The sequence below is a fragment of the Rhipicephalus microplus genome, chromosome 7, assembly GCF_043290135.1.
Source record: "Rhipicephalus microplus isolate Deutch F79 chromosome 7, USDA_Rmic, whole genome shotgun sequence".
Classification (NCBI taxonomy): Eukaryota; Metazoa; Arthropoda; class Arachnida; order Ixodida; family Ixodidae; genus Rhipicephalus; species Rhipicephalus microplus.
The window spans coordinates 73,276,833-73,301,442 of NC_134706.1; the positions used below are offsets into that span (position 1 = coordinate 73,276,833).

The window sequence follows — 24,610 nt, forward strand, 5'->3', positions numbered from 1 at the left end:
AGGTAGCCTAAGTGCTCAAACAATTTGGCCCTGCCGCGGTGGTCTAGTAGCTAAGGTATCGGGCTGCTAACGCACAGGTTGCAGGATCAAATCCCGGCTGCGGCAGCTGCATTTTCGTTGCAGGTTGAAAGGCTGTAAGCCCGTGTGCTCAGACTTGATGCACGTTGAAGAACCCCAGGTGGCCGAAATTTCTGCAGCCCTCTGCTACGGCGTCTCTCATAATCATATGGTGGTTTGGGGACGTTAAACCTAACACATCAATCAATGATCATTCATATTTTGTTTTCATAATAAAAGCATGTACTATAGTTACCAAAAACGATGCTTGGTTAGCTAGTTTCAACGAAATTAGAAAACTTAGGACACATGCAAATTCACCCAGCCCTCCCTACGAAAACAGTCAAGTATTTCTTTGTGTGTCTGCATGTGAGGAGGAATCAACAATCGCAGTGAAAAATAATTTGACAATTTTAAACAGTAGCATTTCAAGCTGACTCCAGTACAGTTCTACTTGCTATGAAGCTGGCAATAGCGACCGTTGGTAGTAAACATCTAATTGTAACATAAACATGCATCTCTTGTGGCTATAAATTATTATCTTGGGCTCATTTTCTCTATGATTTAGGATACCACGTTATACAAATTATTTTCAATTACAATAAATGAAAATCTTAGAAAGAGCCCCCATTCCGCTCGACTTACCTAGGAGGGGCTCCCCACCTCGGTGCAGTGGCTAAAGTACTCGGCTGAGGACCTGCAGGTCACGGAATTGAACCCCGGCAGTTGCGGCTGCATTTAAGATGGAGGCGAAAACACTGTAGGTGTGCGTGCTAAGATTTAGGTGCACGTTAAAGAACCCCAAGTAGTCGATATTTTCGGAGCCTTTCACTATGGCATCTCTCATATTCTTAAGGTTGTTTTGAAGCGTTAAACCACACGTATCAATCAATCTAGAAGAAAAAGGTGTATGGAATGTCCGGAAAATTTCTTTAGCAACGCTCACCTGTCCGAAGCAGGTTTTCGTTTCAGTGAGCGCATTTCAATTTCGGAAGTTCCCCATACCCAAACATGAGATGTTTACTTCATAAGAGGTTTTATTTGTCTACTTTCGGGCATTCACTTGGGTATCCGCAGTAGGTTGGGTTTTGGCAAACTCCATAAAAATAACTCAATGTCGACTTTTCCACGTGTTGTATATAATCATACTTCGCCCAAAGAGAACACAGTAGTGGTTCTGTAAAAAAAAGTTAGATCAATATACATGTGCCACGCAGATTTGCATACCTCAAAATTGTATTACAGTCTTTTAACATCAAGATTGTTTACGTGTTTGTTATTCAGGCATATCCACTCCTAAATTGCGAGTCCAGGTTAATCTGCTGCTATGAGTAATGCGTAAAGATATAGATCTTTGAAAACACGAGAAGAGTCGTCATCGCCCGGAATGTGCAAGGAAATCTATTCGTGTTTCTAGTTTTCTGGTTCGCATACGACTTTTCATACTGAAATATTGCTCTATGCAACAAGCACTGAAAATCTAGTTATCACATGCCGGAGTGATATGATGCTTGCACACTTTACTCTGAAGGCACATAGAGAAACCTATGTAAAGAGTGGACACTCCCATTGGGGCCTTGTGGTCGAGCTACTTCGCTGAAATAAGCCGAAGTGCGAGTTCCAGTAGCCATTACATTGTTTCAGTCATAGACGCCGTAAACGTGAAATCTTCCAACAAGCTGGATAGGTGGCACCATCTAGCGGGGCAATAGTGTACCAGGTAATCACAAAATTGTAATTGCAAAAACATCGTGCAGTGTACGTTGGCTGAAAAACCTGCGCAGTGGCGTTGTTACAAATAAGTTACTTTTTTACCCATTTCCATCCCGAAAACATTACGCGTAAGCGAACGTTTTCATGACTGTTGTTGCACGAAGCGCCACAAAATATCAACACCGTCGTTGCAGTAGCCTTGTATTTTTCATCCTTTGGCACATACGAGAATACTGTACTCGATAAACGAACGTCTCGTGATTTCGCCACAATGGTGGTTCAATTATATGTGTGTTAAATGCAGTTTATATGCAGTTAGCGTCACCATTTATGGTTTCTTAAAACGTAAAGGTATACGCGTTTGCGTAGTACGTAAAACGTTTACGCATAAGGAGCTAAAACGTTGAAGAACATCCGTTCCGGTATGAAGGTAAACGCAAAGCGGTATCCTGTAATACGTTAACGTAAATAAGTGTACGTATAGGTTAAAACTACCTACTATCTTGCAAGGAGATAGTGAGTTGTCCCACTGATTTCTTAGTTGAAGATGTTCGCAACGTTGTCTAATCTAGACAGCGACCAAATAGTGTCTAGAACACCTACAAGTACATGGGAGTTTCTTGACAATAACAAGGAAAGGGGGGTCTCGAAATCATGACCGTACAAACTATTCTGTTATTGCTGCCGTCAGACTCTCGCTTTTAATCTAAGTATATTCTTTAAATATCTATTGAAATCGATATCCGAGAGTGTTGTACATACATACACGTAAAAAAGAAGCTTGCTCAGAACTGAAAAAAGGTTGCTTTACCTTTACTAAATATGAGGACTGCACTTTCCGCAGTTTGCTGTAAGTTGAAAAAATATTTACCTGAACAAAACTGAATGAATCAGTAAAAATATTTGAAGAACGAGTATTTGGCAATCCTTCCCAAAAAGTCCCATAATTTTTATTAGGCCAGGGTTGGGAAATTTGGCTATTTAGCGCCAATTCGGTTACTTTCTTGACCTGGAGGTGGCAGAAAACTGTCTTGGCTACTTGACTCCCTTATGATTCCTTTTCGCGCCATCAGTTTGAGCAAGGTCATCAATACCTGGGGATGTCGCTGCAGCTCATGTTCAGATATATGGTAACGAAACCTTGCAGTCAAAGCGCGCGTAGAACTTTGGAAATTGAGCTGTGTATTTTTATTACGCAAATAAAAATGATAAAAAGAATTGCGTAATGGCGTATAAAGGTGTAAGATCTAATGCCGGCCATCATAAAATAAAGAATTCAAAGTTTCGGCTCAAGGCCGAAGCAATGCGAACGACAACACAACACGTAGTGACTAAAATATTTAGGAACCATACATAAGGCTCTGTTCTGTCACTGTTTTTGTGCAGTGTTCAATTTTTTTCTCTTTCTTCGACTGTTACGCTGACGTCCATTTCTTCCTTGGTGTGCCAACATGACGTCCAGTGAAGACTCCGAGGGCTCGGCGCCTTACAGGCATGAGGTTCGTTTTTCGAACGCTTGGCTAGTACATGATCACTACAATGGTTGGTAGCCCTTTCCATGAGCCGTAAGCTTGTCCAAGTGTGTCGATTCTAATGAGTGATACTACAGAATACTGTGAAAAGCCTAGAGGCTTACAGGCGTGACAAATCATCATAAAGCCGGCACGTTTGCTCATTCATAACTGAGAAACGGCTTCAACGAGCTTATCAGCAATGAATGACGATAAATCTGTGAGCAAGAAATTTAGCTCATAAGATTATCGTTTTGACGGTAAAATATCAACTTATAACATAAGTGTTTAAAAAGACATGGGCGAAGATGAACCATTGACGTTGGTTACACATAAAAGAAAGTGAGCAGAGGGCATCTCAGTCATCTTTTGTCTAATAGTTGGAGGTGCTCATTTCTGGAAAGTGAGGCCCAATTCAGCGTAAGCAGAAATAGCTTCCGCTGTTAAAGAAACAGCGTAGTCATTCAGAATGACCATAGATATGGAAGCTTCAGTATCGATGTTGTTTTCTTAGCTTCAGCAAAGCGTCTTCTGATGCAATCAAACGTAGGCGGCTTGGAATTTAATCATTTCATGCCAGAGTCATACACTCAGAACGTTGGGAAAGTAATGCATGCGCCTCTGCAGTATTCAGTCAAACAACTCCTGGAGTACTTGAGAGATGCAGGGGTTATATCGGTGCGGCGGCCAATAATATGTTATCGTGAGGAAAACGGAGCAGTACCGTCGGGTCCACTTCACACAGTGATTCTGTCTTTCCGAAATGACCGCCCGATTCTAGGAAGAATCTACTTAGGATTCACCAGTCACCCAGTGGAGTAATAGTTGGGTCTAGCACTTCGGTCTAACATAAGGGCCGTCTATTCGGGCACATGACGAAAAGTTGCCGTAAGACACGCCGGTGCAAGATATGTTCAGATCACCACCATAAGGAGTGTAAGCCAGTTCTTGAGCCTAAATGTGCAAATGTGCAGGTAATCACGCTGCCTCATATTCAAGCTACCCGCAAAGTAAAACCGTTGCAAAAACGCACCGGCATGAGCTTATCCACGCAATAAATTTATGCCCCAAAGAACCCTCTCCAAACTTTGATATTTTTCATCCTGTACGTGATCTACCTAAGCGCGCATCACAACAACAGCCAAGAAACACACCAAGAGAACCGCGAAGAGCACACCCGAGAGACGACTCACGACAAGTGAATTCAAGTACACAAACCTGCGCGTCGAAGCTGCGAACGCCCGTGCGACCTCAGATGCACTGTATCAGGATTGAGAGTGCCAGTGTTCGCCCATGCTACACCTTAACATCACGTCATTCTCAGAAAGCCTCAGAAACAAAACCATGCAATGGTGACCGTGCCTCTGCATCAGTGATTCAATCGATTCTATCAATGCTTTTCGCAGCACTTAAAGCAACCCTGTCTGCTCTACTGGAAGCAAACAACCTACCTGCTGCCTCTGGAAGCACTATTTCGTCAATAATTTGGGTTGAACCTGCGATAGGTAACATATAAGTAGGCGCTTTAAAATATCTCTGTATTGCAGTGGAATGCCAGCAGTCTTCGAAGGAAGTGTGCAGACTTCCGCAAATGTCTTTTAAAATATATCTTTCTAAAACTTAGCATCCAAGAGACAGGATTGACAATTTCCCCCTACGTTATGTAAAAGTCCTCTCATCGAAGTGGTCCTAGCAGAGAACAAGTGTGCGTCAGACAAGACCTACATTTTGACCAAGTTCACTTAAATAATTTGAACTTTCTGAATTTGCAGCTTGTAAAGTATTCTTTGGTGAGCAGTACATAACAGTGATTAATATTTACCTCAACCTTCAAGCGGTATTTCGGTGGAAGAGCTAACAAATATCTTCAACATTTCTAACTATTAGAGATTTGTATGTAAAAATTTTAAGGCGCACAACATAATTTGGAGTAATGATCAATTTCATGCACGCGAGAATGTCGTAGAGTGCGCTGTAGACAAATAGAATCTGACTATTTTAAATTATGGCTCCCCAACTTTTCTCCGTGGGTATAATTGCTCGAGTTGCATAGTTGTTACCATGTGTTTCCAAAATCTAGTGAAGGCAGTGGGATGGTAAATCGATCTGGAAACACATGGGAGGTATCATTTCCTCATTCTTACAAAGCACTCCTACTTCCGTAATGACGACATCAGGCGCTACACCGAACTGACGAAATGGAAAGCATTTCAGTACCACCTAACCAACCATCTTTGTGAACTTGCGACAGTTCAAAGCTTTACAGAGTTTTTGAAGGATAATCTGAATAAGTGTATAAAAATTTCAGATTCTAAAAACTATGCTGCCGTTGATTGAGATGAACATCTAAGTGCCATCAGACGACCTTCCAAAAGGGCATATCAACGCCGTGGAAGTTTAGAAGCATACAACAATGCATAGAAAATGGACAGTGCAAATCGCAGACGCTTAGAAAATTTAAGTAAACGACGCTCGCATGACTTCATGGTATGTTCTCTCCCCACACACCTGTTAATTCTTTTGCGAAGGCTGGTGGACCACCAGATGATGAAGCGCCAGCAAGCGCGAGAGAGAAAACGGCGTCCTCTAAGATACTGAAATTCCATTTAACAATATAACTGCATAAGTAACTAACTTGATGGTCCTGCCACCTGGTCCTTGGCAGCACCTCCTTTGTGGGCGAGTGCCAGAAAAGCAAAAGGCTTATCATCATCATCATCATCATGGTCATCATTAGCAGGGTCAAACTGGCTTCATAATTGTGAAATAGAGCCTCTTTCAACTATATCGAAAGATTTGAGTGCTTCTACGACAGCTTCACGTCATAACTCCCCAAAATTTTAGTGCCGATCGACCTGGGATAGACCGAGCGACGGCTACGAGTGCCCTGGAAGACAAAAAGATCAAGGCGAAGCGGACATTGTGACGAGCTCTGAACAGCCAGATAATCAGTCAGGCAAGTGCCTATTTCGCAATGAATCCGCGACGCGTGAGTAGCTTGGCTCCATTTACGAGAGGCTGAAAACGAGCAACGATGAGCCGAAGATGATCAACTCAAAATTGGAAAGTCTCATCTCAGACGAGGACTTCGAAACCGAGCACAATACAACTCTGGAATACGAGGACAGTGTGACGCGTATTCTGCCCGAGCTACTCAGCAGGCATGCACGCACTTCGAGTACACAAGCAGGAGATGTATTGGTGACGGCGACCCATACGATCACTACACCATCTGACAGAATGGAAACCAAGTTTTCAAAGCTGACGACTGGGCCCTTCTCTGGGGATGTTCGTAAATAGACGGAGTTCTGGGAGCAGTCAGTTTGCCCAGCTTGTTCATAACTACGCCACCCTGACAACTACGAAGAATTTCCATTATTTGCGGCAGTTTTCGAAAGGTGACGCTGCTTCAGTAGTGGCCAGTCTTAGAGCAGCACACTTAGAGCATTGTCCCGAGACGTTGTGGTCCCTTATCACCGTACCTGTGCTGTACAAGGGGCTACGGACCATGCTGCTGATCCTTCGGGGCTTAACACACTGCTGACCTTCCTCTCAATCAAACAAGAAAGCGTCGTAAACAGTGACTATAAGGATAGCAGCAGGCGAGAACGTGGTGAACCACAATCTTCGAGTGAGCCAGCCCGAAGTGACAGCTGGGACTACCCGACTTCATCTGTTCTGCTGACAAAATCTTCTGAAGAACTCGAAGGTGAAAGAAATAATTGTGTGTTTCGCACACCGAAGCAGCACTCCACGGAAGCCTACCAACATGTCCTTGACACAGAAGAAACAAGTGCTGATCAAAGATAAACATTGTTTTACGTGAACAACGAAAGTCCACAAGACGCGCGACTGCAAACGAAGAGTCTTTTGCTTGAAGTGCAAAGGCCGACATGCCTTCAGCATGTGTGGTCCACGGAAGATTACTTGAACCCCCACCAAGCCCTAACCAAACACCATGTGAACAAACTGAATGAACACGCAAATAAGATAAGTGCAAAGACGTCGGAACTAAGGAAGTCATCAGCAGTTGATGACCGAGAAGAGGCAAGCTCTCCTGCTATACGACTGAAAACGAAGCCTCTGAAGATGATTCGACTGCACTTATTATCACATCTGCAATTTCAGAAGAGACTTACACGAAGACTGCATTTCATGATAACCGCAAGCGGCTCATACACGAGAAAGACGCCGCAACATATCAATATAAGGTCGATAGGAACAAGGAGCAGGCAGCATCGCCGGAAACCAAGACGTTTGAGTTGCGTTTATTGTTGCGTGAAGCGAGAACGAAACGCGAACGGGAACAGAGCGATTATGCGACCAAGATAACAGATTTTCACTTTCTGTTTTCGGAGGAGCAATTCCATCGCGAAAAATTCGAATGTAAACTTGAAGAATTTATGCAGTAAGCTTCTTGGCGAGACTTGGTGATACAGTACGAGTCGCAAGCACATCACTTTATTCAGCTGTTTTACGAGGGGCGAATGCTGCTGACTGCAGTAGAAGAGAGGCTACGGCTTGCAACCCTTTTGGTGCGCAAGATTCAACAGAAGATGGCTGAGGAGATGCACCAAACTGAAATTGGGGAAGGAAGCAAGCAGCCAGGACATTTGGAGAGATCCTTATATCAGGAGATGACCGCATGTGAAAAAGACTGCCTAATTAGAAAATCCACCTACCGGAATCACTCGAGGAAGTAGGGCCATTGAGCAATTGCGCATTCAAGACCAAACTGCTATGTAGAAGCTGCGTGGGTATTTCTTACAGCTCGCCGAAGAAGACGCATGCTTATACTTCGAGCATCGGTGAGCAAGCGACGGAATCCTCTCACTAGAGCGGCAATTCTGACAAAAAGACCTTGCGGGACACTTTAGGAAAAAGGCGCCTGCATTTGAAGTGGCAAGCAACAGACTGACAGGCCCATTGACACGATAGCCAACAGCAGTGAGCTGCCGGCAAAAGAGTTCTTTGATCTGCATACTAAGTGGAAAGAGAAAATTCACAAAACCAAGTATCAGTTTGAAAAGTAAACAATTCATGATGACACGAGAAACCAGCATCAACATTGCGGAATCTCTCAGAGAACATCCAGCTGGCGACGTCTGTTTTTTCACTGCGAGACTACTAAAGGTGCTTTTTTAACAAGACGTGTCCGGAAGTGGTAGCAGCTAGAAATGCGCAACCAGCTTCACTGCGTGGCCAGGAATGATAAGTTTATTGCAATGGCTGGCGGACTACCGAAGGATAATGATGAAGCGCCAGCAAGCACGAAAGAAGAAATGGGGTCTTTCAAGATTAGCAGGCTCAATCTGGCATCGTACTTCTAAAATAAAGCCTCTTTTTCCTACATAGACGGATTCGAGTGCTTTAAAGCTGTCATATCTGGCATACGCCTCTTTCGATAATCGGTTTGTAATTCGGGTATTTAGGGGCCCTGTATCGCAGAGCTTCCTATTTGTGCCCTTTTCGTAGCCTTGAACAAACGGGAAGTTGTGGTTGCACATGAATTTCGCCAACTTATCAGTAGGCCCAGTTCATCTTAATGTTCCTTACTGTATAATTCTGTTTGGTTAGCCAGCCAGCAAATTAGTGCTTGCTATTGGGCCCAGCGGTCTCAACTAGACCCCGTATTTTCACGTTAGTAAGCTGCAATGTGCTATAGAATCATGTCGTCAAAAATCGTTCTCTGCACCGGACAGCATTACGTACAATATGCCAAGGACCTTGGGCCAGCACTCACAGCCATTCTCTTAGATATTTACAACAATCCATTGACACGAGCAATCGTACCCAAGTTTTGGAAGCTCGCTCACATTGTGATCTTAAAACGAGCTAAGACACCCTTGAGCCTTGAATCATTTCACACAATCAGTCTGACCAGTCATTTATGTAAGGTAATGGGGAGAAAATGATTGACGCGTGGCTTCAGTGGTGATGTAGCAGAACAGATTTCTTGTACAACTACTTAACAGGTTTAAGAAAGCAGGAATGCACAATTAATGCAATACTAGACATAGTAACGTATATGAAGCATGAACACGCCTGTGGTAGTTTGACGATTGCAGTGTTCTTAGACATCAAAAGGGCATTCGACACAACCAGTCACACTGATGTTTGGTTAAATATGTCGGAACTCGGTCTGCCCGGCAGGTCTTTAAGGGTGCTGAACATGGTGTCAGACAGGGTGTGCCACACGGAAGCGTACTCCGCCCTTTTTGAAGTATGGCTGATTTAGCAAAAAGACTGCCTCCTTGGTTGAAACACTCTTTACATGCAGTATATGCGCACACGTAGGCATGTGGGACCGATGTTTAGTAAATTTAAATTGCATTTCAAGACAGTATAAGTATTTTTAACCACTTCTTATAAGAAATAGCAATGCTTCTGTTGCACGCTAGAACAGCTGTATTGCCGTTTATCTGTAGGAAGTTCAAATTTTCAATCTCAATTTAGAAAGAAACCACTGATGATTGTTACACAGCATCGCTTTCTCGGAGAAATACTGCATCGGCAGCTATTATTGGCAGCTCACACACAAAAAAAACTTGAAAACGAGGTCGATATGCTGGTGAATACACTCTGCCGAATTCCTGGAACACCGCGGGGCAGATCTGTATCATCCATGCTCGCTGTTCACAATGCTTCAACACGAAAAAATTGCATATTCTGCAGCAGTATTACATGGCCTTTCTTGAACTTCAGAGCAGCGACTTCAAATACTGTTAGCTAGGAGACTGTGTGTCTCCCTAGGTGTTCCACGAGCGACTTCCAGTAGCACTGCCATAGCAAAGACTCGACAACCACCCTTTTCAGTCAGGAGAACAACCGAAGTATGCTGTCTTTTTTCTGCTTGCAGACGAAACACAAAAACACCCATTAGCACTGCAAATTATGCTACAGAAAAAAAAAGAAATGGTAATGAAGAAATACAAAACAATCTACATATATTAACAAAGAATTATTTTCATCACTCCGAAGTTGACTATTCCTCCCTGGCTGCTCACAGTACCAAGCATGGAGTTGTCAAAAGATGGCATCACCAGAAAAAGTAATGACTCCATCCAAGCTGCTCAACAACTAGCGCTTTGTCGGAAATGCATGACGTATCCAGGATACATACACGTTTACACAGATGGCTGAAGTATTTCAACGTCTTCAACTGAATTTATTAAACCACAACTATATATTCATTAATAATTTAAAATATATCGCACGACGTTATTTACAAGAGCTGTGCTCTTCCTATTCTGTATGCTCAAAAGTTTATAAACTCGGACCTGGACACGTAAAAATAGGTTATTTTCAGTGATTCACAGGGCGCGTTAACATCATTCCCCAGTACCAACACGACAGTTGCTGTTTCTTTACCAATCTGAACAATGATTGCGTAGTATTATAAAGACTGCAACCTTCAGAATGCGCGAAAATGCTTGGTTTGAGAAAAGTACAAAGAGCTACCATTTTCTCAAGCACAAGCACTCTGATTCAGTTTACCGTTTCTGGTGTTAGTCATACTGGTAAAACCCAACTGTTCTTTGTGTCGTTACGCAAATGCAAACAACGATTTGTATAAAAAATATGCAAACGTTCAACATACACGTCTGTACCTATAATGTTTTCACGCATGTTCAGCATCATATTTGTAACGTTTCACTCAAGAAAGAGTTAAGTCTTGTTAACGTTCATTTCGCATACTTCGCATTCGCTTTTCATAACAGGCTGTATTTTCCAAACATTTTCTTAGCCCCGCCGCGGTGATCTAGTTGTTAAGGTACTCAGCCGCCTGTCCACAGGTCGTGGCATTGAGTCCCGACTGCAGCGGCTGTATTTTCGATGCAGACGAAATTGCTGTAGGCCCACGGGCTCAGCTTTTGGTGCACGTTGGAGAACCCCAGGTGGTAAAATTTTCGGAACCCTCTACTACGGCGTCTCTCATAGTGGTATGGTGGATTTTGGACGTTATACCTCACATATCAAATAATCAATAAATTGAAAACTATTGACGCTCGCTTTAGAATCTCTTAACAGCTCTCCTATGAATTATCCAATTTGTTTGGGACACCCGATGAACAGCTTGTATCATTACTTAGGTTTAGGTAGGAAATGTGATTCTGCATACATCACGGAAGAAATTATTGCGAAAGTGTCTACGATATATGCTCAAGTGCCAGTAACTGTGATTTTAAGCGCACTCACCATGCTGTGCATTTATTTTTATTCCTGTGACCTCTAGTCATTGCAAGGAAAGTCTTGCAAACGGCGTGAAGTGTCATTTTCTGGAACAGCGCAAACACTACGTCATCATTTTTGAAGCGATTGGTTACTCCGATAATGTGTGCTGGAATCACAGGAACCGTAATTTCGAAGCGTTCGTGCTGCAAAGAATTACAGTGTTTTCGAAAGCCATTTGCAATACTTATTCAAACAAAAATGTGGAGACAGTTTTCAAGCATGGATGGGTACTTATAGCGACTTCCATTGCCTGAAGTTGGCTATTCGCTTGCTTGTTCTCTTATTTTCTGGCAATTTTTTCTTGCCTACCTGGCTACCGTTTTTGCTACGTAATCTCCGCACAGATTTTTAGCACATCAAAAAATAGAGAATTGTTTAATAACTTTTCGTGTCTAAATGGTTGGCAAGTATATACATATTGTAATATCGACATTGCTTTGCCCAAGCTACTTTGGAATGTCCTTCCCGCTGCATAGTACGTTTTTAGCGCATCATTACCTTTCGCAATATTTCTCCAGAGGATGAACATTACATCAAGAATTGGCTGAAAATCGCAATTACCAAAATATGCACCTGATTTTTCTATCTGTTGTAGCTGCCCATGTATGTCACCAATGGAGTGAGACCATTATTTTGCCGTCGTATTAATACAGTCTCAGCAATAGTGTAGATACAGACCCCGTTAGCTCAATGCAAAACCTTGTCTTGCGGGTGCCTATGCACTTTCGTTTTGCCTTAATCGTTTATTGTTTCATTAAAATGCTATAGCCATTGTAGGGACACTTTCGGCAGGATACTGGCGCTGGCGTCGGCGTCACCATTATTCACCTTATATGTATATGTATTTGTATATATGAAAACACAAGAAAGAAAAATAAGTGAGAAATAGAGTCTGGTGAGCGGAATCGAAAGTCCAAGCTCTCGCTTGTGAGTGCGAGGTGTTAACCATTGAGCCCCGAAGGAGAACCTCCTTCAAAGCTGAAATGGAAGGCTATTTACATATACCACTTACTACTGGCGATAGCCACCTTGGGGGAACTATTGTGCTTCAACATTAGCAGTAAAATGGTGCAATGAGCGCGCGACGCCAGATCATCATGACGCGTGGCGCGCACCTCAGGCGCTCTTATTTCTCGCCCATACTTTTCATCTGCCACGCGCGCTCTCATCTGCCGCACGCGGTCAGGGGAGGAGGAAGCTCACGCGCCTATCTCACTGTGAAAACAATAGTACGCCTTGTGCTTTCCCCGGAACAATTCTGTTGCAGTTACCGGGGGCACAAAGGTCACTGCACTCGCTGCACAGTCACTGTTTGCAAAAAAGGCGCGCTTTCAGACACAGCGAAGTAACAACTTGCACAATTTTTCGCGTTATACGTTTTGTTCGTAATTTGTGCGTGAGAAACGTGGGGCACGTCTCGATCTGCTTGTCCTTATTCGTGTGACCTCCCAGTTTGTTGCTATTGTGCTCATTTCTTCGTCTTTGCGGCAACGCTGTGACCTACTTTAACTGCATCTCGCGCCTTCCTGTTTACAGTGAACTACATCTCCAGGAGAAGGACGCGCTCGATATATAACCCTTTACAACAATGAGCGAACCACTTTGTTTGAAGTACAGAGTGGCCACGTAATTTTGTAGGCAATACCATGCAGAGTGTTTGATTAAGCACCCAGCCTGCGAGGCTGATGACCACATTTATAGCGCCATTGCGCTTGTTTTCTTACATTATCAACAATAACTTTTGTGTACAGCTTTTTCATAGCCCTCACTATTACTTTCGTAACAAAATTAGTTGGAGTGCATAGTACATCAGCAGTGCGAAATCCAACCACCACGGTTGGAATCGAACCCACAAGATTCGGGTTAGCAGCTGAGTTCGGCAATGACTACGCCACTGAGACAAATAATACAGCGGTTATGATTGTTGGGCACACAAACGCAAAAGCAACATAGCATGTACAGCCACCAGTACTAAATATTTCCTGAAATCAACCAAGTTAGAGCCGGATCACTAACCTATAAGGGAATAATAATTTCACTAGCAAAAATCTAAAAGAAGCATTTGTGCCAGATCTTCAATAATTTGAAACCTTGTCCCACAACATTATTACAATCTCCTGTTTTTGTGTTGTAAATATGAATATAAGGCCACTTACTCTCTACTTGTTGTATCAATTCTGTGAGCACCATGGAATCCCAAGTCTGATAAAATATCAGATACTGTCGCTGTGCACCAGTCTTTTTTGCCAACTCACCTGCACAATAACAATAAGATAAGAGGTCGGCAAACTAACGCACGAGTCGAGTCATTTAGGATCACTCAGACTCAGATCGAGTCGTTAATCTCGGTGTTAGTGAGTGTGGAGGAGTAATCTGTTGGTGAGTCTAAATTTGAGTGATTGCAGTTGAAAATACTTTATTGAGTGTGATTGCGAGTGAGCACTGCAGTCAAATTCAGTGAGTCAAGTTCAGTGAGTATCTATTCAGTGAGCTTGGGTGAGCTCTACAGTCTTCTGCCAATCTGTGCTTATACGTGTTCACTAAACTTCACTATTGCCATCAGCTTTACGTATACGCTCCCGTTTATACTCAAGCCGACTACCAGGGACTTCTAAGCACCATCACTGATACGCCAGATAATTATTGTGCTCAGAGGCGTCAGTTACTGAGACACAATTAGAGCTCATAGAGACACAAATACAGCTATGAGTCTGAGTGATTCCGAGTAAGTCCTATTTTTGTGAGGGAGTCTCGTCATCCTGATCAAAGAAGATAGCCTCAGCGAAATGACGAACGTCACCACGAATGAACTGAGCCGACTGATGGTGTTCTTCCTCAACGTAGCACATTTCTCTTTCGGCGGGGAATTCTACAAATAAAGAAGCGGAGTCGCGATGGGATGGGTGCCACTATTTCAGCCACAGTGGAAAACTGGACGATGGTGCACATTAAAAAACAAGACATGAACACGTTAGCGAACCACCAAAGCCGTTTTCACGCATGCGGGCAAATTTTATTGTATTATGAACAAGTCTAACATCGACATCTTTGCAGCGCACATAAATTGCATCGAGCCGCCGAATCAATTTACGCAATATAGTCGTTAGTTTCCATGTAGCATAGTGGGATGACACGAAGTGGGGTGGAAGAATGTTTGAGCTTCTAGGCTTACTGAAATATAAAGCACACAGACAAACATCTAAACTTCAGCTCCAACCAATGCAGCTTCAAGAAGACATCGGTTGTCAAGCCGCTCTTGAACCACGTAAAGGTTATCTGCAGATCCAAAGAAAACGAAGCGAAGAAGACGCGATCGCTACTGACCTACGGGTACGTGTAGAGCTTTATTCACCGAGTATACAAGTGACGTGAAAGCTGGGGATCTGTCCTCACATGCCTTTTTCTGCAAATAGTGACTCTAACATTTGCAATTTGCCTAGACCATCCTACTGAGTCGCGGTTTCATGTATTCCAAAAATCAAGGAGCAACTTATGAGGGCGCTAGAGAAGGAGGGCATCCGGTGGCACAGACACCTCCATCAATGATAGAGGGACTCTTGCCATGACAAAAACCCGGGCTAATTAATGAGAGATTGCCTGGCCTAGTCAAGGAAGTTCCCTGCACTTATTGCGACGCCACACATATAATGGCGAGACAAAAATACTTTCCGGAAAGGGTATTGCAATACCAAAGTGTTTAACGTCGTAGCATTAAATCTGCATGAAACATAACACAACGCAGTAAAAAGCTAGACCATCGCATAAACTACGACAACATCCCGGTTATAAACACAGAAGGTAGCCGTGCAAAGAGGCAATTGCGAGAGTCCTGGCATATCTAAGCAACCTCTGTTATCATTATTGCTTAACATGAACCCTGCAGAGCATATATGTTCATGGTATGGGGAACCAGTGCCGAAAACTTTGCAGCAATTTGAACGGTGGAAGGACGGTGGTAGAGAGGGGGACACCACTAAGAAAGCCTGCGAGCTTCGGACTTGACTGGACACAACGAACAGCCATTCCTTGAGGAAGGAATAGAATACATTTCAAATTATAGGACCACATTTAGAGGCGAAGCAACTTACGCCCTGAGTAGTGCGTCTCTGATGTATGTAGTAGTAGTAGTATTAGTAGTAGTACTAGTCATAGTAGTATTAGTTGGTAGCCACCTCTCGTTTGGTCTTTGTAATGCCTGCTGTATGACAGCACTGGTATATGATGAATATATTTTTTTTTATTTTTTTATTTGAAACAAAACCCGCAGCGCCACTTAGGCATTATTGCGGGGGGCACAGAGCCTCATAAAATGAATCCGCAGTCTTGCGGCCAACTACATCGGCTGGTAACGTGTTCCATTCAACAATGGATTGCGGAAAAAAAGAATGCTTAAAAAGATCCGTTCTGGGGTTGTATGGCCGTACTTTAAATTTGTGATCATGACGGGAGGATTGATAATACGCTTTTTTTAAATAATCTGAAGCATTAATGCCCGTTTTATTGTTATATATCGAATAAAATAGTTTTAATCTTAGATTACGTCTTCGATCTTGTAAGTATTGCCAATTAAGTTCTCTTTTCATACAACGGGAGCTTTCAGTTCGGCCATATTTTCCCAGAACAAATCTTGCTGCCATCGACTGAATGCGCTCTAATTCATGAATATGTATTTTGTTAAACGGATCCCACACAGGACAGGCGTATTCTAGTATTGGTCTCACATAGGCATAATATGCGGCCTGTTTAACCTCCTTGGTTACATGTTTAAGATTTCTTTGTAAAAAGCCTAGGGCTTTTCCCGCTCTACTTACAACATTGCCAATGTGCTCAGACCATCCCCCATCCTCAGAAAGCGTGACACCCAAATACTTATATTTGTGTTCATACCTAATAACTTCATTGTTTAAGATGTACTGATTTGTAAATCTATTAACCTTTTTGGTGAAACTGACGTGAACACATTTATTCGTGTTTAATACCATGTCATTATTTTTACACCATGCCTCCACGTGATTAAGGTCATCCTGAAGCTGGGTGGAATCCGTTTGGTCGGTCAATTCAGTATACAACACACAGTCGTCAGCAAACATTCTGATACGACACCTAATTGTATCCGAAATATCATTAATAAACACAAGGAAGAGAAGCGGACCGAGTACGGAACCCTGAGGTACCCCTGATGTCACCGAAGCTAAACACGAACAAGATCCACCAAGCACAACCTTTTGTTTTCTTGAAGTTAAATAGTCCGCAATCCAACGGCAAATGGTTTGATGAATGTTCAAGTTCTGCAGTTTTTGAATCAGAATAGAGTGTGATACCGTATCGAAAGCCTTTCTGAAGTCTAAAAATAAACAATCAATCTGTCCTCGATTATCTAAAACTGATGCTATATCATGATAGAATTCAATTAATTGGGTTGTGCATGAAAAACCCTGTCTAAATCCGTGTTGTTTAGGATTAAAAAATTTAATTGAAGTCAGGTGATTCATTAAAGCAGAAAAAAGAACATGTTCAAGTACTTTACAACAAATCGGCGTCAAAGAAATTGGTCTGTAATTTGATACGTCTGATTTAGAACCACTTTTGAAAACTGGCACAACATTAGCTATTTTCCAATCATCAGGAAGCTTGCCTTCATCGAGTGATTTTTTATAGATAACATAAAGGTAACGAGCCACTGCCTCAGAGCAAAGTTTTAAAACTCTTGGTGATATGCCATCTGGGCCAGTTGCTTTACCTTCGTCAATGCGCTGTAACAACTTCATTATGCCATTGAATGAAAGCTCTATCTCACCCATAGGCAAATATTGTTCTTTTTTATTCGTGACAATCACTTGTGTAGGTGGGCGGAAGACCGATTTAAAGAAGTCGTTAAAAAGTGTGGCTTTATCTCGATCCTCAATTACAATCTCGCCACCGTAACGTAGGTTTGGTGGGCTAACCTTCTCAGTACCACATCGTCTCATATATTTCCAAAACCTTTTCTTATTAGAAAAGTCAGCGGCCAGACTCTTAAAATACTTTTTCTTGGCTTCTTTCAGTTCCATTTTATAAAGTGATGTCAAATCTTTCATTTTATTAAAATTTTCAGGGGATTTTTTTTGGCAGTATCGGGAAAAAGCCCTCTTGCGCTTTTTGATAAGCTGAATAAGATGCCCCTTAATCCAAGGTTTCTTTATTTTACTCAGTTTATCGCTTGAGACGCTCGGGACGTGACGCCGAATGAGCCCAGTAATGCGTTCCTTAAACACTTGCCATAGCTGCTCAACAGTTGCTTCGTCTGCACTGCATTCAAAAGACAGAAATTGTTGCTCAAGACCAGCTGATATTTGCTGATAGTTTGCTTTACTATAAAAGAAGATTCTCCTAGATTCGCATTTCTTTGTATTTACCCGAGATCTTGTTAGCTTTGCAAAGACGGCGTTGTGATCACTAATACCGGGAATAACGTGTGTTTCATTAATGACATCAGGGGTATTACAAAACAACAAATCCAGAATGTTGTCACCTCGCGTAGGACTGGAAACATACTGCATGAGGCCGAGCACGTCAGTCAACGTTTTCAATTCACAGTATGTCGCTGCCTGAGACTTTAAGACACAATTACCGTTATTCCACTCAGCATCCGGTAAATTAAAGTCACCAGCAAGAACGACACATTCTTTAGAAAATGTGCAGGCAATTTTTCTCAGCTGACGCATAACATTCGGTTCAAAGACAGGAGGCCGATAGAAAGCACCAACAATGAAACTAGAACGATTACTTTGCACTACTCGGCACCAAACAGATTCAGTTTCATTGTTATCAATAAAAATTTCTTCGGACATCAAAGAATCCTTCACAAGAATGAAAACACCACCACCATGCTTTGACCGGTCTTTTCGATATGTTTGAAAATTGCAAGGAAACATTTCAGAGTTCGAAACTGCTTCGTCAAGCCAAGATTCTGACCCAATGACTAAGTCAGCGTTCACTGACCCAATAAGGCCACCCAGCTCATCAGCTTTATTCTTAACACTTCGGCAATTCATCATCAGAAGGGCAATATCTCGGGCACCTTGGGGCTTTTGTCTCACTTCTTTGTTATCGCGTCACGAACGTCTTACTTTTGTGACATCTTGCGCAACGCTATCCCAAGTGTAAGTCCTACCATCAATGATAAGCTTATCAAAAGAAAGTTTCACTGTGTGACCATCTGCTTTTTTTGATTTTGCATATTCCCATAAGTGCTTTCTTTTTTCGCGCACCTGCTTGGAATAGTCGTCACTGATTGATAAGCCAGAATCTTTCAATTTGTGTGCATTTTTGTAGAGATCAGCCTTTTCTCGAAAGTTGTAAAGCCGTAGAATGACTGGTCTGTTCTTCCCCCGCTTCTTTGCTCCAATGCGGTGAATTCTTTCAACACTCATTAAGGTGACACCCATTTTAGCAGTAAAAATATCGTCAAGAACAGTTTTACGAAGTGATTCAGTTGTTTCACCAGTACTTTCTTTCAACCCATATACAACCAAATTATTACGTCTGCTTCTGTTCTCAAGATCCTCGAGTTTCACTTGCATCTCAACAATGCCTGCCGATATTCGATCCACTGTTTTCTCACAACGTTCAAATTGTACACTTTTACCGGCAAGGCATTTTAATTCACTTTCAATTGAGTCTAACCTCTGATCCGTAAGAGCAATGTAGTCGTCGAGCTTCTTTCTAATTGTTCCCATCACCTCAAGTATTTCTTTTTGACCTTTAAGTAGCTCCTGCATTGCAGAATCATTAGGGCCCGGGTTCATTTCAATGTCCCCACTCAGAAGCAATACCAACATACACGCAGCATCAAAGCACTCGGCCACTCCATCACAAAAGGCTCTTGGGCAAGGCAACACCACCAGGCACCGGAAACTCGTGGTGCATTTGGAATAGGAATGTTTTTTACTAACCTGCAGAACGTACAAGAGCAGATTATTCCGTGGCCGCATGCTGGCGGTGAAACCCTGCCCAATGCCGCTGTAAACGTGGGGGGCGTATCTCGAGGCCTCGCCTGTCGCTGTCGATTTGACTGTGTAGTTCAAAGCACCGGAAACCGAAACTTGAGCTGGCCACCGAATCCAGGAAAATTCATCTGTGCAGCAGAATTCAGGACTGCGCTGATTGGCGTCGGGTGACAAAATCACTGGCAGCAGGCTTTCCGGTGACCATCCATCCGATGATAACCCCAGGCACAAGGCGAGAATCTGCAGAACGTACAAGAGCAGATTATTCCGTGGCCGCATGCTGGCGGTGAAACCCTGCCCAATGCCGCTGTAAACGTGGGGGGCGTATCTCGAGGCCTCGCCTGTCGCTGTCGATTTGACTGTGTAGTTCAAAGCACCGGAAACCGAAACTTGAGCTGGCCACCGAATCCAGGAAAATTCATCTGTGCAGCAGAATTCAGGACTGCGCTGATTGGCGTCGGGTGACAAAATCACTGGCAGCAGGCTTTCCGGTGACCATCCATCCGATGATAACCCCAGGCACAAGGCGAGAATCTGCAGAACGTACAAGAGCAGATTATTCCGTGGCCGCATGCTGGCGGTGAAACCCTGCCCAATGCCGCTGTAAACGTGGGGGGCGTATCTCGAGGCCTCGCCTGTCGCTGTCGATTTGACTGTGTAGTTCAAAGCACCGGAAACCGAAACTTGAGCTGGCCACCGAATCCAGGAAAATTCATCTGTGCAGCAGAATTCAGGACTGCGCTGATTGGCGTCGGGTGACAAAATCACTGGCAGCAGGCTTTCCGGTGACCATCCATCCGATGATAACCCCAGGCACAAGGCGAGAATCTGCAGAACGTACAAGAGCAGATTATTCCGTGGCCGCATGCTGGCGGTGAAACCCTGCCCAATGATGAGCAGACGCGACATGGTGGTACTTGGATGTTCCCTTGATGGAGGAAGGATGCAGAGACGAGCAGACAGACAAGAAAATGGACGGAAACGCGAATTGACGGACAGAAAGACAAGCAGACGCACGCAAGGACGAACGGTCACACGGAGGGACGCACGGACGGACTCATAAATGAACGCACAGACAAACGCAGGAACAGACGCACGGACAGGCTGATAGATGCTTCCCCCACTCATCATCATGCATTCACTTCATGGTTATGCTGAATTTTTTTTTACCTTAAGAGCAAAAAAATAGGTGGAACCCGCGCATATGTGAATCACTGATATGCGAAGCACGAATGAGAAATGATGATATGTCACTTTAAAATTAGCACAACGTTACGAGGTGCAGGTAAATGAGGTTCCACATAACTTCCGTTTCATAATAATCAGGTTTAGATGTCTCAGTTTCGTCATCTATTCACGTGACATGATATCAAACTTAGTATATGTGCAGCGAGCGAAACAGCTGCGAGCACGCTATGAGCGTGATAAATTGTCATGTTCCTAAATGACACGCGTGTCAGGATTGTCGTGTTTGCACCAGTGATATATTTCGTCATCCATTGACGTCACGTGACACCAAATCAGGTATATGTGAAGCCAGCGAAACGGCCGTGAGTGCACCATGAAGGGCCCTATATACTCCAATGTAGCGTTGACGTGCGCGCACGCTTGGCACGGCGCCGCTACGTTAGGAAAACGCGAGCACTCTACAGTCTGACACCAGGCGCGACTAGCGTCCGTCGGTGTGGCCTGACGGCAACCGGTGCGGAATGCGATATGCTGCGTATCGAGCCGATGCGTTACCTAGAAAACACTGTGCCCCCCACTTTTCGTGATGGAGTGAAGCCTGACGCGCTGAAACACGCATGCATCAAAGCAACGCAGCGCCTGCGAGTATATGGCAGGACCGGCTCTCGGCGTGGCAACGCCGGCGGGACGTGACGAAATGAACGCTGGCGAGCGCGTGCACCACGTCAAGTCGAAATGTATTTACACCTTGACTGCAACATGTCGTCATGTTCTAAAACGACACGCATCTCATGATTATCATGTTTGCACTAGTCACACACCTTCATCATGTATTGGCGTCACGCAAAACCAAATTTGGCATATGGGAAGCTAGCGAAACGGCCGCGAGCGCATCATAAGCGGGGCATGTAGTCATGGTGATACTTGACACGCATGCTGTTATTATAAAGTTTGGATGTGTCATTTACCTATGGCATTCGTTTGCGCCACGTAATATCGAGTTTGGTACATGTGAAGCAAGTGAAACGGCAGCGAGCGCATCATGAGCGCGGCATGTAGTCATGTTGTTACATAACACGCATCTCATGTTTATCATGTTTGCACAAGTATCATACCTTCGTCATCCATTCACGTCCCGCAATAACAAATTTGGTATAGGTGAAGCTTGCGAAACAACCGCGATCGCGTCATGAGCATGGCAAGTAATCATGTTGTTAGATGTCACGCATCTCATGATTATCACGTTTGCACCGGTCACATACCTTCGTCATCTATTCACGTACTGTAATACCAAATTTGGTAATGTGACGCATTTGAGCGTATCACGTGAGCATCATGAGCGTGGCACGTATTAATGTTGTTGCATGACACGCATTTCATAATTTTCATGTTCAGGTCGGTCGCTTGTGTTCGCCATGCAATTATGTCATACCACACCAGTTTCGCAACAAGCCATGTGAACATACCACCGCAAGGGCTGCGGGACCATGAAAGTTAAAGCATGGCATTGATGACATACATATCATGATTTTTATGTCATAGCTAATCAAATACGTTCTCCATACTGTCATGTTACGCCATACCAAGTTTTGTAGTGATACCATTATCGACACGGCCAGGAGAGCAAAAATACCTAAGCGGCTAGATAGATAGATAGATAGATAGATAGATAGATAGATAGATAGATAGATAGATAGATAGATAGATAGATAGATAGATAGATAGATAGATAGATAGATAGATAGATAGATAGATAGATAGATAGATAGATAGATAGATAGATAGATAGATAGATAGATAGATAGATAGATAGATAGATAGATAGATAGATAGATAGATAGATAGATAGATACGCTCAAACTCGCCGATGTTCGCTAAGGATTCTTCGCATTTAAAAGAGTACACAGAAGTGGCTGGAAAGTTTGTTTGATTTGTATAACTACGCTCTACCGTATAATGATGAAGAACTCAACAAAGTAGCCGACACTTTGTCCCGTGTTTTTGTTTCCGACGCAGAAAGTAGTGCTGAGTTCGAAAAAGGGACACCTACTGTATTATTCTTAGTTCGCAGAAATAAACAACTCATATTAAAAAACAGCGTGTGGAAATTACAAAGACAAAAAAGCGAACGCACGCAGTGCTGTGTGTGTTCACTTGGGCGCCATTCAAAATGCCGAAAGAAAAATTACCAAATCATCAAAGTGCTGGAATTCAAAACACCAAAAATTAAAAAAAGCTGAATTGACGAAACACCAACAATTAGAAATGACCAAAAATCACAACACCGGAACATTACAATGCCGAAACCTAAAATTTTCTGCATCACAACAACCATACAGTGGAAGATGAACAGTCTTGCCAAGGGAAACGTTCCACAGGCCTTGCACGATGCGCGCACGTTTTCACCCTCTGTTCCAACAGCAATGTTGGAACCCTTTATATAATGTTCAAGCCTTCATAAATATATATATTGCTTCGATACTGAGGGGGCGCGTGGAAGAAGAGGAGAACGAGGTTGGCACGAGCGGTGATCGGCCAGATTCCTGGACTCTCACATTCATGATCTCCTGTAAACAAAGGCATCGCACCGTGACATGATTGGTGGAAGATGCGGGGTACAGCGGAGCGATCCAAGGCGAACGATCACAGAAGCGCTACCTCAAGAACTACGCCAGAGCCACCGACTGGCTGGTCTACCACCGCTCTCTATGGATCCGATCGCTGACGGCGACACCACGCACTCTTCGTCTGGCGCTGCGGGGCCCCGACACATGGCACCACGAAGCTTCTCTGGGAGGGTCGGAGAAGACGTCGACAAATGGCTGAAACACTTCAACCGTGTGAGTAAATACAACTGTTGGGATGCGGCCTCCTGGTTGTTAAAAAGTTATGGCGTTGGTGTGGTTTGAAAACCACGAAGGAACAATAACCACCTGGGAAGCGTTTGAGAAAGAAATAGTGAGCTGCTTCGGGGACTCTTTGATAAAGAAGAAGCGCGCTGAGCAAACTTTGATGCAGTGTGCTCCAGTTCCCGGTGAAACATGGACAACGTACATTGAAGAGATTCTGAAATTGTGCAAGTCTGTAGACCCACGCATGAAAGAAGATGACAAGGTAGGGTATCTTTTCAAAGGGGTTGCTGAGGATGTCTATAATATCCTCATCGGCAAGGACACCTTGGCGTCTGTAGCGGACGTAATACAACACTGCCGCACGTTTAAGACCCTGAAGGCTAGGCGCATCACTCCCAAATTTGGTAGACTTGCCAACGTCACCACCGTTGCAAGTGTCGACGTCCCTCCAACATCCTCCTGTGATCTTGCCTCAATGATTAGACAAATCGTACGCGAAGAACGTGGACGACGTGATGCTGTCAACCCTCCGAGAGCACCTGCTATCAACACCTCCCCGCCATACGATGCAATGTGTGCTGCCGTTGATGCCACGCTATATGGTGTGCCCCAATCAAGAGCACCAGAGCCCCCAACCGAGAACTTACATCATCGCCGTGGTTTCCAGAACGCCTCCCGCCAACCACCTACAATGGTGTCTTCGTGGGACGATCATGGACACATGACGCCTCGTGGAAGGTTTTGCGACGTACGTGAGGCCCCTGTGTGCTATAACTGCGGTTACCGTGGACATGTGGCTCGATTCTGTGGTCAAAGGCCTCGCCCCCAGCAGCGCTACTACGAGGGATCATCAGCTTCTTCTCGACAAAACCGCTGGCGCGGTGATAAGCGTTCAATGCGGGACGCGTACGTTGGGGATGGCATCCAGCAAACGACTCACAGTGATACACATGTAGGACGCAATTTCCACCGGAATTCACGCAACGACTCGCCTTCCTCCGTGCGAAGCTTGACGCCCCCCACTACACGGCGGTTCCGTTCCCTATCTCCAGGTCGACGCGTCACC

At 43.9% G+C, this 24,610-nt stretch overlaps 1 protein-coding gene across 5 annotated transcripts in view; it reads right to left on the reverse strand.

The window, feature by feature from the left end:
• Nucleotides 1-1,076: 1,076 nt before the first annotated feature.
• Nucleotides 1,077-24,610, reverse strand: part of LOC119179911 (japanin-like-RA2) — a 131,217-nt gene continuing 107,683 nt past the window's right edge. For 3 of the 5 annotated variants that reach the window (XM_075869276.1, XM_075869277.1, XM_075869275.1), the window contains 2 exons: nt 13,673-13,771; nt 1,077-1,234 (listed from right to left, as the gene is read on the reverse strand). In XM_075869276.1, coding sequence (XP_075725391.1) covers nt 1,095-1,234; nt 13,673-13,771 — 239 coding nt within the window. In that variant the 3' untranslated portion in view covers nt 1,077-1,094. The remainder of the gene's footprint in view (nt 1,235-13,672; nt 13,772-24,610) is intronic. The other 2 variants (XR_012884932.1, XM_075869279.1) reach the window with 2 other exon arrangements.